General features: G+C 39.8%; 1 protein-coding gene across 22 annotated transcripts in view; it reads right to left on the bottom strand.

Annotated features, from left to right (window-relative positions):
• The window catches only part of ANKS1B (ankyrin repeat and sterile alpha motif domain containing 1B), a 1,065,991-nt gene that overhangs the window by 71,792 nt on the left and 974,543 nt on the right, over positions 1 to 19,656 (bottom strand). For 18 of the 22 annotated variants that reach the window (XM_042992982.1, XM_007085652.3, XM_042992983.1 and 15 more), the window contains 2 exons: positions 12,454 to 12,561; positions 10,195 to 10,374 (listed from right to left, as the gene is read on the bottom strand). In XM_042992982.1, coding sequence (XP_042848916.1) covers positions 10,195 to 10,374; positions 12,454 to 12,561 — 288 coding nt within the window. Of the gene's footprint in view, positions 1 to 10,194; positions 10,375 to 10,821; positions 11,111 to 12,453; positions 12,562 to 19,656 lie in introns of those variants that run through there. The other 4 variants (XM_042992986.1, XM_042992985.1, XM_042992984.1 and 1 more) reach the window with 2 other exon arrangements.

The raw sequence follows: 19,656 nt of genomic DNA on the forward strand, positions 1-19,656 counted from the left end.
AGTGTCTGACTCTTGATTTCAGCTCAGGTCATGATCTCATGGTTTGTGAGTTCAAGCTCTGTGTCAGGATCAGTGTTAACAGCATGGAGCCTCTTGGGATTCTCTCTCTCCCTCTCTCTCTCTGCCTCTCCCCTGTTTGCACATGGGTCTCTCTCTCTCTCAAAATAAATACACCAATATTAAAAAGAGAGAAAAGGGGTCATGTCATTTTATAACTGTTTACATGAAGCTGTTTGCTACTCCTGATTTGTAAAGAATGTATGTCAAGAGCAAAGGATTTTCTTTACAAAGTTTATCCATGCTCCCTTAGAGGTTCAGTTCTCTACTAACCTTGCATTTATATAAAACATTAAATATTATTAACAGAATTTGTCAAGGATTCAAAATATTGGCCTAGAGCCATTTGGGGTTCTAGAACTTTGGAATGTGTTATGTCTGCTGGTACTCAGTTTGGTTCAAGATGGCACAGGGTGTTAATCAACACAGTGGTTAAAGCACAGGTTGTGAAGCCTGACTGGGTCCAAATCCTACCTGTACTTCTTACAATCTATGAAGCCTTGGGTAAGCAACATAAGCTCTCCATGCCTCAGTCTCCTCATTATAAGTTGTATTAATTGGTACTGCCTCTGACGATAGTAGTGATGAGCTAACTACCAGATCTAAGCTAGGCAGGAGGCATGCTACTGTTCCACACGGTCTCTCTAAAAGATTTGAAGCTATCCCAATATGTGTCTAATCTGGAGTCCTAGAAACCTGCGGCTTTGTGGTGCCTATAACCTTGTGTAAATTAATCTGGTGACAAGTATTTACAGAGTGCTGCTTATAGTGAATTTTAAAATGGTGAGAGAAGAGTCAGGCTTGCTGTTACACAGTCAACATACACTTCATTATAAAAGAAAAATAGTTTTTTAAAATATAAAATCTAATGATAGATTTTAATATATGCTAACTCATAAAGTATTTAAAGGTATTTAAATAAGGATATCATCCATAAATCCTTTCCAAAGGGCTCCAATAATAATTGGGTTATAACATAGACAGGAACTTCTTGTTCGAACTAAGCACTGTTGTTTCCATATGATTGGAGGGGTATCAGTTTGGGCTTAGCAGTTGGAAAATAGAAATAGTTTTGTAAAACTAGGATAAATATTATGAGCTTTACTCTACAGTGCATTTATTCCCAGTTGTTTTGAAAAAGCATAGTGTAGAAGTTATCTCAAAATAATGACACTTTCTAATAAAACCACCCCAACATATAGCTTTAGAGTTTATAAAATACTTTGACAGCTGCCACTTTACTTATATGTCTCACAACAATAATGTGAGATGGGCATTAATTTCATTTTAGGAAGAGAAAACTAAGACTTTGAAGGGCTAAGAGGCTTGTTCAGGGTTACAGAAGTAATAGATAACAGAGATGGGATTTTTAACCCTGATCTCATGACTTCAAATCCAATTTGTTTATTTAAAGATTTTATTTTTATATATTTATTTTATTTTTTGACATTTACTTATTTTTGAGAGAGAGAGAGAGAGAGAGAAGGGGGGCAGAGAGAGAAGAGACAGAGAATCTGAAGCAGGCTCCAGGCTCTGAGCTGTCAGGACAGAGTCTGATGTGGGGCTTGAACTCATGAACTGTGAGATCATGACCTGAGCTGAAGTCAGACACTTAACTGACAGAGCCACTCAGCCTCCCCTAAAGATTTTATTTTGAAATCCCTACACCCAATGTGGGGCTCAAACTCACAATCCTGATACCAAGAGTTGCATGCTCTGGGTGCCTGGGTGGCTCAATCGTTTGGACATCTGACTTCAGGTCAGGTCATGATCTCACGGTTCATGAGTTCAAGCCCTGCATCAGGCTTTCTGTCAGCACAGAGCCTGCTTCAGATCCTCTGTCTTCCTCTCTCTCTGCCTTTCCCTTGCTCATTCTCTGTCTCTCTCTCAAAAATAAATAAACACTAAAAAAAAAAATAAAAAAGAGTCATATGCTCCACTGACTGAGCCAGCCAGGCAACCAACCCCAAATCTGGTATTTTAAAAATCTCATCGGGGGCGCCTGGGTGGCTCAGTCGGTTAAGCGTCCGACTTCAGCTCAGGTCATGATCTCTCGGTCCATGGGATCGAGCCCCACGTCGGGCTCTGTGCTGACAGCTTACAGCCTGGAACCTGTTTCAGATCTGTGTCTCCCTCTTTCTCTGACCCTCCCCTGTTTATGCTCTCTCTCTGTCTCAAAAATAAATAAATGTTAAAAAAAAAATTTAAAAAATCTCATCAAGTTTAGTATGAAACACTGAAATCAATACTTATGTAATAAAACAATTTTTCTGCCAGACATTCTCAGAATGTCAAAATGGGTTTATTCAGGTGCCTACTACTGATATTTCTGCCTGCATAGAAGACATTCCCATTTCTGGTCATGGCACTCTGTCCATGGGAGGGGGCTCCTTTTCTACCCCTCAATCTGTGTGGTGCATGTGGAGCTAAAACCACCTCCAGGCAAACTCACACTCTCTCTCTCTCTCTCTCTCTCTCTCTCTGTCACACACACACACACACACACACACACACCTTCTTCTGTGATTAGCTTTGGACAGATAAGTGATCCAAAACAGGCTGATCTGAACAAATGGGACCCAATGACAGGACTTTGGGGGGAACTCTTGGAAAGATAAGCCCTCTTTCTCATAGTTTCCAGTTGAACAGGAATTGGATTTGAAACTCCCTCATACAGAGAAAGACTGTTTGGGAAAAGAGCCAATCCAGAGGGAGCAGAGCTGAGACACGAAGAGCCAAAGAGCAAGACATCATATGAGCATCTGGACCCAGGTCTACTTGGACTTGGCAGTGAAATAATTCAAACACATGCCCTTTTTAACTGAAGACACCTTGAGTTGGATTTTTGTTAGTTGCACGTACATAGAAGAGTCCCTACTGGAATTTTACTTTAGTCATATACAAATGGAATTAACTGAGACAGGACCGCATAATCAGCCAGATTTCTAAAAAATTTTGTCTTCATTTTTTTTTTTTTTTTACATTGGAAAAAGAAAAGGAAGAGGGAGAAGGAGAATAAGAAGATTCTCCTACCCTTGAAAATTTATCAAGGTCAGATCAGAAAAGCCAAAACTCTGACCTGTGGACCCAAGAACTGGACTGAATATAATGAGAAACATTCCAAAGATTTAACAAGTGGAAAAATAGCCTGGTGTGCCTCTTTGTGAATAAGCTGCTCCCTGTTAGCAAGCCTAAGGCACCACTAAATATCACAAGGTCAATTCCACTGAAATAGGGTTTTTATATATTGTCAGATTTCTTATTTATTCAGTTGAAAATAGGATCTTTTATACCGATCTTTCTTTAAAAAAAAAAATCCATAGTCTGTTTTTAATTGGGAACGTTCCCTTTGGTTAAGTACCAGGACATGGAGGGAAGGTGGAGGCATCAAAGCTTCTTTAGCAAAATGAACAGAGCTATTTAGGTCTGACTGGAGTCTGTCAGAACAAATTCCTGGTCGTCTAATTTGCCTCACTGATGGACTTGACAGAGAATGAAAGAATCCAGACTTGTAAGATGAGTACCAAAATCTGAAAACAAACCCATCTGAGTGCTTTTCCCACTTCTTCCCATTATTTTTTTTTAAATTGAGGTATAGGATAGACGGTAACACTTCAGTATTTCCCAAAAGACACTAAGCACATTGGAATTTCTAACCCCAAAGTTGTGACAGGGAGAGCAGTATATATTTTGAGAAGAGACAATTAGCTGTCCACGTTAATAAACAAAGGGTGCACACATCAGGTTTAAATTCCAATTATGAAAGCAATGTTTTCCACTTTTGCTTGGTGTGATGCCTTTGGGAATAGATGGCTGGTGGTCTCGAATTCCTGGCTTGAAACTGGGCACAGATATCATCAACATCCCAAGTTATCTCTGAAGCTGGTATGTCAGCTTGTCAACTCGACAAGCTGTCAAGTCGGAAGCTCCTGATGGAAGAGCCTACCGAGTTTATTCTTCACCTTCTTTTTTTGGTTATATGTTATCTGTCTGTGCTTAAGTATCAGGAGTTGCTCTTTAGACCTTCATGGAAGAAAATTCTGAAGTCATGGACAGGCTGAACCTTTCTGAGTAGTGGCTAGGTGATAAGAATCTAAATTAAAAACTAGCCATTAACCTATGGGCATTAAAAAAAATCTGATGTTAACACAGTAATAAGAAAACTTGTTAGTTTTAGGGAAAAATCACTTTGTAAAATGTTATTCCTTTAACATAGTTGTGCTATTTTCTAAAGGCTGAATCTGTAAATTCCCATAATGCCAGAGCAGTGGGCAGTATTTCTAGAAACAATAGACTTTCTCTCCCAGGGAAAAGTATGATAGAATCAATTACCATCTTCCTTCTTTCCCAAAGATGGCTAAGCATTTGCCTCATGGCTTTTTGAGATATTCATGCCTCTCTAGCTAATTTTGTGTACTGTACATTTCAAGCAAGTTGTAAATTTCATTTAAGAGAAAAATAATCCCTTCTTTGTCACTTAATGTTTTTACCTCACCATGTTAAAATAATAATAACATGCCATTACTGTAAGATATTCTTTGCTACATACTTTCTTTTAAAGTTTTTACTTAAATTCCAGCTAGTTCACATATTAGTGTCAGGTGTACAATATAGTGATTCAACACTTCTATACAACACCCAGTGCTCATCACAAGGGGGGGGGGGTGAGGGAATGGGTTAAACAGGTGATGGGGATTAAGGAGTGCTACCTACTTTTGTAACCTGAATTTGTAGAGAATTATTCCATCTATCTTCTGCTTCTCCTGGCTTTGTGATCACTACACAGATCCCTTCTCCATCATAAGACACTTCTTGGGAGCCTTCATATTTATATAATTAAAATAATAAAGAGGAAAATTCTAATTCCATTGTCTATTATATATTCTAAGCATGGATAATACTAGAACAAAAAGATGGCCTTTATAGAATGCTACAACCATCTGAATGAGCATTTACCTTTCTGATATCTTTGGTATTAACTGGCCCTTTGATGAACCAGGGACCCACGGGTGATACATCTGAATTGAGAGTCATATCATCTATGTATTTACACATAAATTTCTTACCTGATACATACAAATATGCTTTCACATAACTTATCTTATCTGATACACACAAATCCCAGAGGCAGGATTTATCCACATTTTAAAGAAAACTGATGTTCGGAGAAACCACATGACTTGGTACAGGTCACACAGCCAGAAAGAAACCAAATCAGAACTCCAAATGAAGAAGCCGCTAAGGAAACAGCATCCACTGTTTGGAGAAACCACACACAAGGACCTCTCTGTATGCACAGTAAACCCCACCCACATACAAAGCTTTCACAAACATGTGTACAGGGCAGAGTTCTACCAAGTTGTGCAGAGAGGGTCTCCACCAAAAGGCTCAACAAATAACCATTATAGTTTTGCATTAAAGGGTTTTATGATGATTCATTAAAAAGCTGATTCAATAAGGTTCCACTAAACTACTAGTGATTTTATTGTCATTCTTCTTGCTATACCCACATAAGTATAATCTATTACAGCATATAAGTTTGTATTTGTTGAACTTTTATGAAAATGTTTTATGTCATTTAAAAATATTTACACCATTCAGGGGCTTATATCAGTCAGATAAGTGTCTGACCCGTGGTTTCGGCTCAGGTCATGCATAATCTTGTGGTTTCATGAGTTCGAGGTCTGCACTGGGCTTTGCGCTGGCAGCTTGGGATTCTCTCTCATCTCTCTTTGCCCCTATCCCACTTACACTGTCTCTGTCTCTCTAAAAATAAATAAACTTAAAAAAATACTTATATCATTTAAAACAGATACCACAAGGTATCAAGAGCCATAGAAGAACCAGGATACGGTTAGGTAGACAGAGCTTGAGTGCTGACTCAAGCCATGAGGCACAGCTCTTACCCACCCAGGGTTCCTCGAGTACAGGAGGGACATTGTGAGGATCAGATAAGATAAAGCACATGGAATCCCAGGCACGGATTTGGCTGTGGCGGGGCTTCTATCTGACTCCCTTTCCATTTCTCTTCTTTTAACAATATCAAAAGAATGAACATTTGTAGAACTAATATGTTAAATGCTTTCAAATAAAGAAGTAATTGGTCTAGTCATACTTATTAAGTGATACTGTTTGGATCAAGAAACACTGGCATTTCAACGGTATCAACAGTACTGATTTAGGAGCAATTCAGACCAAGCCTTTGCAGTGCCTTACATAACGCCCTAGGTGAGTTCTGATTTAGTTTCTTTCTGGCTATGTGACCCAGACCACACAAGTCATGTGGTTTCTCAGTTTCCTTGTCTTCAAAATGTGGATAATGCCTGTTTCTCAGGTTAGTGTGCATCAGATAAGGTAACTGCCCCCAAATACTGGTATTTTTATTTAGATGAGAGCCTTAAGGACTTCTACATTATGGATTTTCCTCATTAATATCAAGCTAAAATTTGTTCAAAGATATATATTTCTTTTACTATTTAGGAGTCCTTTTTATTTTTGTGAAACTAAAAGCATCATTTCATTTTTCCATAAGTGTTTTCTGTAAATGAAGGCCTTCTATAAATGGTAGGAAGTTTCACATTGGGAATTTCTTGTTTCTTAGTAACTTTGGAGACTGTGGTCCCTTAACTTGATTAGCCCCATTACTCTCTTTTATTATTCATTTTCAGAGTATTCTGACTTCTAAATAAATATCACTTGAGAACATTTCTAAAGATGGCGAGTAGGCCCTAAATACTGGAAATATTTATCCCCCTTCTGATCGGCTTTCCAGAGTTTCACTTTATTTTCACTCACTACAGAACTCGGACTGAAAAGCTGATCAGCCACATGCTATGTGCACATGAGCAATTGTGTAGGATACTTCGTTTGTACTCAAATGAGATAATAGATGTGAAAGTACTTTGAAAATTTAAAAGCTCTATGGGCATTAAGTTATTATTATACAAACGTGAGTGTGACATTCATTTATTAGAGGCAGGGAAATATGGGAGCATTTCAGAGCTTCTGAGCTAATGAGTCCAATTTAGAACTGTAGGCCAGAAAAGTGATGTTTTCAGCATGACAGAAACCCATTGTCTAGATGTGATTATATCATTATGTTCAGTGGTTTAAAAAATGTTATTAGTACTGAACTCAATTCCATCTCTCACATATTCATTTAAGACAATTTGATGCCAGAATATTATTTATATCAGAATAAAAGCAAACAATAGCCACAGTATTTAAAAGCCACTGGATTCCAAGATAGGTATTTTTCATACTAGTTCAACCTGAACACCGATAATTAAACATCGCTCTAGTGTTACTTTTGAAAATCATTTGCCAATGAACAAATTTCATAGTGGAACGGACATTAAATGTATCTCAATTTAACTGTAAGCATTGGTTTTCTAGGTTAAGCAAAACACTTCCAAACATCTACTGAGTAGATCTTAAGAGGGCAACACTCCTATGAATTATTGCAACCACCAAGAACTTGAGGTTTCTGGCCTATGACTAGAATTCCAGATCACTCTGGTGGAGTCTCTGCTGAGAACAGATTTTCTGACCTGGTGATTTTTCTCTTAATTGCATTTTCCTTTCTTTTAGTAAATTAGCAAGCCTGAAGACGGACTTGTGTTGTTTGGTTAGGTGAGCCTTACCCATGCAACGAAAGCCCCTTGGGAGAAAGGTCCTGGGAAAGAACCTCAGGGACCAGGCTCCTGGTTGGATGGAGGTGTAACTAGCTGCTTGCCTACCGAAATTTTAATTTCTAATCCAAGTCTTTAGGAAGACCCAACTTTATTGGCTAAGCACATAGCCTCGGGGAAGAAATGTGGCATGGGGAGAGCATGACAGGTTGTTAAAAAAGCAAATGGATTTAAAAAATCATCCTAGCAAATGACCAGAAAAGAAAGGATAAGAAAAAAACACCAATTGAGTGGTTGAGTGATAGAAAAGCACTTAAAAAAAAAATAAAACTGTTCAACAACAAAATCACAGAGTATTTCATATTTTGACAGGTTAAAGCTTTGAGACTATTTTTAAAAGGTACACATTCATTTCTCCACGATTTCTGGCATTTCTAGACTAGGAAACATTCTCAAGAGAAACAAACAAAAAACTGCAATTAACACAACCGAAAGAGTTGCAATCCCAGAATTCTTTTCCTTATTGATTAGTTTCTTGTAGTGCCATCTCCTATTTTCTCTGCTTTCTCTGCAGCCAAAGTGCTGTATTGAGCGGCAGGATTTCAGAAAGGTCTAATACGCTCCTGGCTCCTGGCCTATGTCTACATCAGTCATTCGATTGCTGTGAGCAGTACACGTGAGGAAAACAAGCATATCCACACAGACCCTCTGTGGCTCGCCACATCCCATCCACCCTTTTATCTATCCTCTCTCTGCTTTTGGGCCTTTATCACCTGGCCAGATACAAGTTCATTCAACTTTCTCAAGGATAGGACAATTCTTGAAAGGGATGCTTTCCAATCGGAGTGATGGGAAAAACATCTGGGCTATTCAACAAGAAATACTAGCCTTTGAATCTCACAAGGGACCTAAGGGAGAAATCTTGCTAGATTATCTCTGAGTGTTCACACGCAGGCAGAGGAGTAATTAATTTCCTCTTTGAAAAAACTGTGTTGTGTGCAGAAATGTCATAAATTATAGGAGGATCTCAGATAGGTGATTTTGTTTTTGAAGTTGGCATAGTCAACAGTAGCTAATGCTCTTTAAGGAAGGATCCTCCTTTACCCAGGAAATAGAAAGGTTCAGAAAATACCCAGTTGGTACTAATACATAAAGACTACATGGGTCAAACTTAAAACAAATCATGTCTCTGAAATGCTGTCATTACAGAAATTTAACCACGTATATGTGATCCACAAATACTAACAAGTAGCAGGAAATATATGAACAGCTTGGGGGAAAAAAGCTTTCAGACTCTAAAAGAACATCAGTGAAAACAAGAATAAGGATTAAAAGATAATACTTAACAAGAGAGAAAAGGAAAATTATTCATTTCTTGTAACTTGTACATTTTCATCTCCCTTCAAGAAAAGATTCTCCGTAATCCTAACATTGCCATTCCCTGCACAAAGATCCCAGAGAACAATTCAATATTGAGAGAGCTAAAAGGAGTCGCAATATACCAGACTCTCTCTCTCTCCAGGGTATCTGCAAGCAGAAAAGTCATGGTTTCCAGAACATTCTCTTCACATTTTTCTTTCATGAGCGGCAGCACAGAATGTTTACCAAAGGCTTTTCAAAACAGAATCTCACCAAACAGTTGAGAAAAATATTTAACAAGCAAAGCAAAGCAATTACAGTCGAATTTTCACCTCAAGATTCTCATCTTAGGTGTGGGAGGCAGAGAGAAAACTCTTAACACACCAGTCTGAACCTGGAAGGAGGATGAAAACAGTTGATTCTGCCAGTTGTTGTCAACAAATCCAAATCTTTGAATCTTGAGGACAAATGCTAGAGCCGTAGCTGCCCCCCTGGACGTGTGTTAAGAACAGTTCCACTGTTGGGTATGGCTGACTCATGTTTCTGAGCGGCAGTCTGAGGGCAGGTGAGGCATGGACACCTCTACCAAAACCACAGAGAGGGCTAAGCATGAAAGATCTCTCTTTTCAGTTCTTTGTGTCAAGCAGCATCATCACCTTCAACTACTCAAGGTGACATTGTGAGACGATGCAACCAGTCCCAACAGTGTGATACTGTTCAAATATGTTAACCCGGAAGGAAATTAACAACATCACGAGGAGTTACTACTTCCCCCCAACTTCTGCTCTGTCATCTAACCAATTTACATTTTATAACCCAGACTTTTGTTATTCATTTTCATTATGATTTCATTCTCACGCGGGATGATTCCCTTTGGCACAAAGACTTTCTGGGTGCAATGGGATCAGACAACTTCTCCCATAAGAATGGATAACAAGGACCTGGGTATACAAGCCATTCCCAGAAGGTGTGTTTTCAGTCTGGTTTGAGCGAGTAGGGAATGAAGGCCATAGCATAAGACGGTAAAATTCCAGCTGGGTGGACAACAGGCATCCATCGGCTCACTGCAAGCTAGTGTTCAATATCAGAATGCATTACTCGATATGGGTGAAAGGCAAAAATATCACAGAGGCTTTTAACACCTTACCTGGGCCATCTGCCTCTCCAGTTTTGATCGGGGAATATCATCAAAGTAGTTTTCATTTCTTCTCCTCCTTGCATCGCCCTGCATGATAATGTGAGGAACGTCTAGGGAGCCACCAGTGGTGTAAGTGCTTTGGCTAAGTGATGGAGACAACTGAGGAGGAGTGTGATTACCACTGGGATCCTGAATGGAAATACATCATGAAATAAATACCATGTTCTTGTGGCTAACCTTTGGTTTCACAATTGTGAAATACTGACAAGACACACTGCAGGGGTGGGGAGTCATTTCTGAATCACCTGCTAAGGAATGGGTGACATTCTACCATTTTATTGATGGCGTGATCTAGGCAATACTTTCCCCCCTAAGTATTTCAGGTCAAAGTTTTCAAGGATAATGAGTCAGGCCCGGTTTTCCTACACCAGTGCTACGGAGGAGCTCAGGAGAGAGGCACCCGTATGCTGGGCACCCCTGATGCGATTGTGTGTGTTTACAAGGGAAGAGATGCATCTCCCTGTGGACAGAGTGTCCTCACTGTAGTGACACATGACAAGAAGGCCCCAGTAGGACCTAACGGGTCTTGATTCTCCATCAAAGGGTGGTCTGGCAATCAGGCAGGAAAGAGGACACAGTATGGAAACACAGCATGTCACACGCAGACTGCAGAGCAATGCATATAATGACAGGGGACGTGTTTCAACGTCAAAGATGACTCAAGCTGAGGGAAACTGGTCAGAAGTCAGATAAGGGGTGGCAGACGGCTGGGCTCTAGGGTTTGCGAGTCAGAGGAGGGTTGGATTGTGCTGAATCTCCAGGCCACTTCTCCCCCAGATGTTCTGGGCCTCCTGTGACAGATTAAGATCCTGCACTTTTTCTTGGGAATCTCTGTCTTTGATCTGTTTGTTGTTCTCCTAAATCTCTTCCAGGGAGCCGGAGGGAGAGGTTCAGGAGGGGAAGGAAAGAGAGCAGAGTAAGTAGGAGGAAGTTACTCGTCTAAAGAGGCATTTTAGGATGTTTACACTGAAGGCACCTACATCTTTACCTCCTTTTGTGTAGCAAAATGAAGGTAAGACAATAATCACTTTCTAGTCTTATTTTCCCCCTAATTTATTTGAGGCTTCCCTTACTGGGAAGAAAAACACGTCCTGTTTTTACTTTCACTGCTCCCAAAGCCCCCAACTGGTTGGTCTCCAAATGTCCCAGTGTATCCCAATTTCCCCAGTGCTCAATTTTCCTGCTGGTTCCCTCCTCCAGCCACATCTCTTGTATTCCCTGAAATCGTTGTGTATCTTCTTTAAAATGGAATCACACTCACAGTCTTACCAGCTTCTCTCCCACCTGACCCTCTGCTGTCCTGGCAGTAGTTTTGCTGTTTTCTGAAGTTCACTGATAAGAGGCTTTCTACTGCATTTCATTGTTGGCAGGTACATCTAAGTGCCATGCTTGTGTGTACTGTTTGCTATTGCTGCCTTTGCTGACACGTGCAGAAAATGGATCAGAAGCCAGTGCAGGATGAAATAAGGAGAACAGAGTTGGAACTCTCCAACCAGTCATGGAGATCCAGGCTTTTCGATGAGTTTTTGAGAAGTTCCAACAGGGTCTCATGGAAACCAGTGACTGTTGGCTGCTCCTTCCCACTGCCATTTTGCCAGCAATCAACTCTCATTTTCTTGTTCTCTCTGCTTTGCCCTTCTTGCCTTCCTTCTCCTTCCACGTTATCTTTGTCTCCATTCTATACTTTTCTCTCTAGTTTTTCGGCCCCAGAATTCTAAAATATAGCTGCAATCATTTATTAATGTTCTGGATTCTCTATTCATAATTTTTGAAGGAAGTAAAGCTGACAAATTTTTACTTCCTAAAAAAACAGGAGACCCTAAGGTTAAATTTCAATTTATCTTTCCTTAACTTTGGTCCTTGAATGATTTTCATTCTGTGGGTTTGAGGAGTTTGACCGAAAACTCATCTCCTCTCACTTGGTGCAGATGGGAATGTGGGAAGGGGGCAGAGGGAGTGATTCTTTAAAAGTGCTGGTTTGTAATGTGTACATCTCAATCTCAAAAGTATACATTTAACCAATTGAGAGAAACAAATCTCATCTTACAAAACACAATCAAAACTGAGATTGTTTTTATATAAATAAGGTAAACCACATGGAAAACAGCCTGTACTTCTCGATCCATTGCTTCGATCATGTCATTTTATTGCACACAATAACTTCTGAGGATAAGAGTGCAGGAGGAAACGAACAAGCTGGGCACTTACCCTGAGGGTGATGGACCGAGGGGGCTTCTGTGGTGGATCGTCGTGCAGCCTGTCTCCCAGAGATGCCAAAATACGTTTCCTGTGGCCAATCAAATTGATTTTTAAAACCTGAAACGACATATATTTGGGTTAAATATTTCATCTGAGAAAAAGATGTCCTAAAAGATGAAAAATGAAGGGATCTGTGCAGTTACCTCTGCACCATGAGAGATGTGTGAAATCAGGGTGGGCCCTCAAGTCCAGAAAGATGGGAATGGCAGGGGCAGAGTCCAATGTGGCTGTGGAGTGGGGGTTGGAAAAAAGAGCAGAGACACGGCTCCTCCTGCTGGGGCTGCCCTGGAGTCTAGATCTCCTCTCATCAACCACCACCCTTTCCAGAGGATAAGTCACTTTAACCCGCACCAGCAGAAAACTCTCCCATACACAGAATCCTATTGCTCTTAGAATAAAATCGGAGTCCTGACCTGGCCCCAAGGTCCAACAGGGCTGGTTGCCCTCTGCCTCCCTCTGTGTCCCTCCATTCAGGATGTCCACACTAGCCTTCTCTGTTCCTTGAACGTTCCATACTCATTCTTGCCTTAGGGCCTCTATCCCTTTTGTCCATCTGCCTGGAATGGTCCCCTCAAGATTTTCAAATGATGCCTTCTCATCCCTCTGGGGCTCAAGTGTTATCTCCTCACAAAAGCCTTCTCCCTCCTCTCACTAAAAGAACCATGTCCTCAACCCCCATCACACTCTTTTTTCATGATCCTCTTTTTATCATTCTTTGAAATAACTTTATTTATAGGTTCAGTGTGTGTGTGTGTGTGTGTGTGTGTGTGTACCCATCTCCCCTAGATAAACTTCCTGCAGGCAAGGCTTTGGTGTATCTTTATCATTATGATTTCCCAAATGCCTAAAGCAATGCTTGAAATAACAGGGGTTCAATGAATATGAAAGAATGAATTTTAATGTAGATGAAGGTAGCAGAGGAGGGTTGGAGTCAAGCACTACCTACCTGGGGGAAGACTCAAAGTCTCCCCAGGATGGGATTTTGAGTCTGAGGGCCCTACAAGGCACACTGTGGAAGAGGTGACAAAGGAAACCAAGAGTTCCAGACAGTCTCAGTTCCCACCTCTTCCTGGAGCTTTGCAAATGCTACTCTTTTTCAACCATCCCAACATCCCTCTCTGGAAGGGGTTCTGCTTTCTTTACAGAAGAGGAGCCTGAAGTTCAGAGTGGTTAAGTAGTCTATCTAAGGGCCAGTACGTGGTGGCTCTGGGATTTGAATGAGGTTTGCCTGACTCCAAAATTTGTTTTACCTGAAGGTAAACTGCAAAGTTTGGGCACATCTCCAAATATTACTGATGTTTTAAAAGAACATATTATAAATCCATTCATAAGAAATGCATTTACCTCTTCTCTGCCCACGTGTAGTTCCAGGACAGAACTGCAACTATTTGGGTCACTAGTTCCTCAAGTACAATACCCATAGTGTAAGTGATCTAAACAAAATCTCTCTTTTCAAGTTTTAAAGAGGAGAGGTGGGCATTCTCTGGCATTCCTCCTGCACTATCTTGAATTTTTATTTGCCTATTTGTCAGTTAGCCTATTGGACTTTCTGCCTACACTGATTCAGATTTTAAACCAGCAGTATGCTCTATTCCTTTCACATCTACTCTCTGATCCATGTCTGTTGATGACGGGGATAGCAAATGTTCATCAAGGTGAGTGATCACATGCACCACCTCCCTATGATTTTGTAAACCTTTATCTTGCCTGGCTGATGCATCCTGATCTTTGCAGTCACCCCCATAAAGCAGCTCCTCTTCCCCACAGATCATTCTAGTCAATTTCTGTACCTTCTCCTACCCCTTTACAGCTGCTTAAGGTTTGTCCAGCAAATTACAACATTCCAGGTGTAAGTGAACCATGGCTTTACATCTGAGCAGTACACTATTTTCTGCTTTGAAGGTACCCTTTTAAATGTCCCTTTCTAAGTACTCCTGATTCTGGCTGGCCTTTCAGCCATGGGAGGAAAAACCAGGGGCAAAAATACACACTGGCTGTAAAACCTCTTAACTTTGTTACAGCTGATAGTTCAAAGCCTTTTAATCTTGGAAGGAGGGCTTGTATTACTTCTCCCTAAATTCCTTATCCTACAGTCGTCCATGCAGAAACCCATCTGCCGTCCTTCTCCATACTCACATAACCCTGTATTATCTTCCTGCATGTATATTAGCCGGTATGGCATTTCACTACCTGGAGGAGTTTAGCAAGTTTTGCAAATCTAGAATTTCACCATACACTCCTCAGATGATTTAGAAGTATGCTTAATAAGGATGGTCCCAATGTCCATGACTTGCAGGCAATATTGTTTACACGATCCAGAGAAATGCCCTTATATTTTTGCGTTGTTTCTTTTCTTTTTTTCTTTCTTTTTTTTAAAGAGTACCAAGATCAAAGAATTCCTCCATTTCAGGGAAATATAACATTAACCTTTTCAAATGTATTTGCAAGTCTAAAAAACACTACATTCTTCTCATTCTCTTTTATTCTTATTCTCAATTACTTTGCCAAATGCTTCTATTGAATATAAATTCCTCCCATAAAATCTCCACTGCCTTCCTCCCAATAGCTAATTGGACCTGCTGCTGCTGCTGCTGCTGCTGCTGCCTTGGGCCCCTGGGTCCTGCTAAGTAATGTTTTTATCATAATAAATGAATTCAGAATTACTTTGACAAATAACTGACACTAAACAACAAATAACTGTGGTAAAACTGAGCTGGTGTCCCCTCCACTGCTGCTTTTGGTTTACTCTCCAACAACTCAATTTGGGGCGAGATACCTGAGTCTCTGATCTCCATTTTCTCACCTATAAAGTGAGGAAGTTAATGCCAATCCTAATGTTGGGAAGATGAAGAGCGAGATTATGAGAATAACCAGCACAGGGCCTGGTGTAGAGAAGATACAACCTTCACACTGTGCTTCTTCCAGTTAGTGGGCTCTAAGGATGCATGCAAATCCTGACCCCGAAAGACAGGGACTATGCGATATTCAGAAAGTTAATCACATCAAACAAGTCTGCTGGTGCTTTGCATGCAGAGATTTGGCTAACCTTGGAAAAAGTGCCCACTGAAGTGACATGTACTGGTAGGAAGGGGTCTGGTTTCTAGCTGTTAAATTTATTCCTAGACCTAATCTAAAAGAATGCATGCTATTCTCCCATGCACATTATTTAATCCCCAAAGGAGGTAAGCTGAGGCACTCTACACTGGAGCTCTACTGCTGCCTCCTCTACAGAACCTTCCGGAAGAGTCCAGACAGATAGATAGATAGATGGAACAAATTAACACAGAGTGATGAGTCATGTCAAAAACATGTGGGTAACTCTCATTTATTAGAAATGATCCCACATTACAGAAGATACTGATGATTACCATTTACTTAACATTTACTATGGTCTAGTTGTGCTAGAAACTGTGCCAAGTACATTATATATGTGTAAATATCTCATTTAATCCTTATAATAACATTCTCATTCTCATTTTAGAGGTGCAACCTGAGACACAAATACTGAGTAACTTGTTTAAGGTCACAGTGCTAATGGCATCATGGCGGGGATGTGCACCTGATTCTTAACCTGCTTTTTACCACTTACCAGGCTCTTCTTCTTGCTGTCAATCTCTACACCGTCTGGCTTCAGCTACACTATAAATAACATGTCATGAGGCTTCTTAAAATGGTGCCTTTGTAAATTTTGAGTTATTGTGTTCAAAACATTTATAATGGGTTTTGATCATCTGAAAACATTAAAATACTATAGCTTCAATTCTGGACAAGGCTAAAGCAGTGTTAAAGCTTCAGGTCAAAAGAGCTCAGGTGGGTACCTTACAGAATTCCTTGTGAAATGCATATATAGACAAAGGATAGGAAGTCCTCATCAATCCAAGATTCAATCCAAGTTGGCTAATATTAGAGTGGTGGTGGTGGTGGGGGGTGACGTTTAGCTTCAAAACTCCCAAGTCAACAATAAGAAATCAAATTGGCCAGACAGTAACAGAATATTCCAAAGAAAGATAGTCACTATGAAAAAGTCAAGTCCAAAGGCAAGTGGGTTTGCCTTGGATGAGAACAACTTAACTAACATATGGTCATCATTGGAAGCAGACAGGGAAGTAGTGGAATCCTATCACTTTAGGCACCGTAACTGATGACCAGTCAGTCTGCAAACCTTTGGTTTTCAAAAAGCCAGAGCAATGATTACCGTAGTAGAGAAAAACTCTGTACGGGTTTCATTCCTGTGTGGGTGGAAGTGAACTGCATATAAAAGAAACCCCATGGGTATAAAAGGTAAAGTAATGGTAATATATTGGGGATTTAGTTATTCTAAGATATTGAGCCAATTCTGCTCAATTCAAACACTGATATTGAGTTTCTGCCACAGATTATTTGGCAGTACAAAGAGGGAACTTAGAGAAACGGGACATGAATAACTACACAGTCAAACCATTAACTAAGAAAAAAATTATTATACATATGAGCCTAAGAATGTGGTTCCAGCTGCTGAATTCTAACAGATATGAAATAAAAGTTACTGCATATTTTCTTAACGGTTTTTATTACAACTACTATGAGAAATGTGAGCCAAAGGCAAGGAGTGGTGTTGAACAGACATGAGCTTTCCTCATATTGGGACCCATTCATCAGACCAGTAGCTGCCTCTAGGAATTTTCTCTAGTATCATCAATTGAACAGGACATCTTCAGAAATCCTGTCACAGATCCCAGCAAGAGGAGAATAACTGTGGAGTGACAATGCTGCAATGTTATGTCACTGTCTTTTATGCTTCTGGGTCTGGCTGTGGGAATTCTGCTAGACAATGTCATGCCATTACCCTCACACCGAATAAGCTCGCATCAGAATATGTCACAGCACCAGGTAAAGTCAGCATACTTAGGCTTCTTTTTTTTTTCTTTTAAAATTTAACGTGATATATGTTAAACGTTAAATTTAACATGATTTAAATTAAACATGTTTTTTCTTCATCTGCTTTTAAAATTAAACAATGTTTGGATTGTAGTAACAATACTGCTCTCCCACTGTAGAGACAGAAAATACAGAAAAACGAGTAAGGGGACAAGTTCTCTGTAGGCTATTAACATATAGATATGCTTCCTTTCATTTTGTCCCCATGATTATATTTTATAGAAGCTGTAACATAAGTTCAATTTTCACCTTAATTTTTTTCACTCAATATTAAAGCTAAAATACTTCCCTAACATATCCAACTCTCAGTAGACATTTTAAGTAACTCCATATTACCATATTATTGCTTTAGAGAAGCATGGCATAATTTACTAACCATTCCCCTTATTGTTGGAAATTTAGATTGTGCTTCTTTTCTGGATATCAAATATTCCATGGACTAAAAAAAAAAATCCTATCATCCTACAATTTCCATTTTCATTGCCATGTTTGCATAGACACCATAGAAAAAAAACACTGGAAAAAGCTGCGACAATGTGCATGAGTCACAAAGAAAAGTCATGTAGCGACAGTCTGTCTCCATGTTCCGCATGAAATCTCAATCCATTTATTGCTGGCTGGACCAAGTCCTCCAGGGAAAATCACAAATCCACATAATGTTCCTCAGTGTCACATTTTGCATTTGTTATATTTTGGAGTTCAGATTTAGCTGACAGACGTGAAATAACACATGTAGCTGAATACTCCAGAGACTACACATGCAGCAACACTGAGCACACGAGCGATTCCAGTTATCACCACCATGGGACTGCATCCTTTTTATTTCCAGTTTTTTTATTTAGAGGGGGATTTTTATTTAAATGGTACTTAAATGAAACAGCTTTATCCTGCATTTGGAACCCTCCTTCCATTTTAACAAGGTAGATAATTCCCCTTTCCCTTTTCTAGATGTTTGCTAACTACGGAGAGCAGCTTTTATGCAACTCTAGAGCATGCATCTGGCTTCACAGTGGCCTCTTCTAACAAAACTGCAAGCGTTCTGAGGAGTTCTGGTGTTCTTAAAGACCCAGAATGGAAGTTGAGCTAAAAATTTATCTGCTTTGTTCTCATCTGCAGAACTAAATTCTGCGATTAAATGCGAAAGGTTTTCCCCCCTCTCTGGTAATTTCTAAACACTTTCCACCTGGAAGCATCAAGGCAAAAGTGCCTGTGTGTCATCCAATTTCAACTCCCACAATGCCAGAAGTCCTCGTTTGAACCTGTATTTGATTTTTGACTGTGACATGTTCTCTCTGATTTTTTGGGCTGTAATAATCCATGTCTGGCATAATATGGTGGATAGAAGGACCTCTGAAGCAGAATATCATGACATTTTGTTCTTCCTCTGATTCTTCTTCCAGCTAGCTGATCTTTTTAAATATTATTATTATTATTATTATTATTGAGAGAGAGGGGGAGAGGGAGAGAGCATGTGTACATGTGTGCACAAGCATGGGAGGGGCAGAGAGAGAGGGAGAGAGAGAATCCCAAGCAGACTCCATGCCCAGTGCAGAGCCTGACGCAGGGCTCGATCTCATGACCGTGAGATCATGACTTGAGCTGAAATCAAGAGTTGGACACTCAACCGACTGATCCACACTGATGACCCAGCTAGGTGATCTTTAATATCTTTAAGCAGTGATATTAAAGGGATAATAATAATCTTACACAACAAACTACTGGATGTCTTTCACATGTAACCCCCATGTTATGCAATTTGTGAGCCATAAAGAAGAAAAAATATTCAGTCCTCTAGGGTTCTCAATATAGTAGTTGGAAAAAAAACATTTAAAAAACAGGTGTGTATATCTTCTTGTCTATTATGTATGTATGTATGTATGTATGTATCCATGTATCCATCCATCCATCTACCTATATATCTATCATCCATCCATCTATCTAAATATATGTGTCTACACAGCCTGCCAAGACTAAAAAGGGTTTCTGTGGATTGAATGAGAATGACTGGGAAGCTGCTCTGGGAACCATGAAGCATTGAACTAAGGCATAATTTCTCTTTTAAGTATAACAGAAACTTTAAACTTGTTTTATCCTATCCTTGAATAAACCTACCAGCAAAATTTTTACTATTATCTTTGTTATTTAAATGTGTTACTATAGATATCTCTGGGTAGATTCTAAATATTTTTTTTAACATTTATTTATTTTTGAGACAGAGCATGAACAGGGGAGGGG

This window comes from Panthera tigris, chromosome B4 (genome assembly GCF_018350195.1).
Source record: "Panthera tigris isolate Pti1 chromosome B4, P.tigris_Pti1_mat1.1, whole genome shotgun sequence".
Lineage (NCBI taxonomy): Eukaryota > Metazoa > Chordata > Mammalia > Carnivora > Felidae > Panthera > Panthera tigris.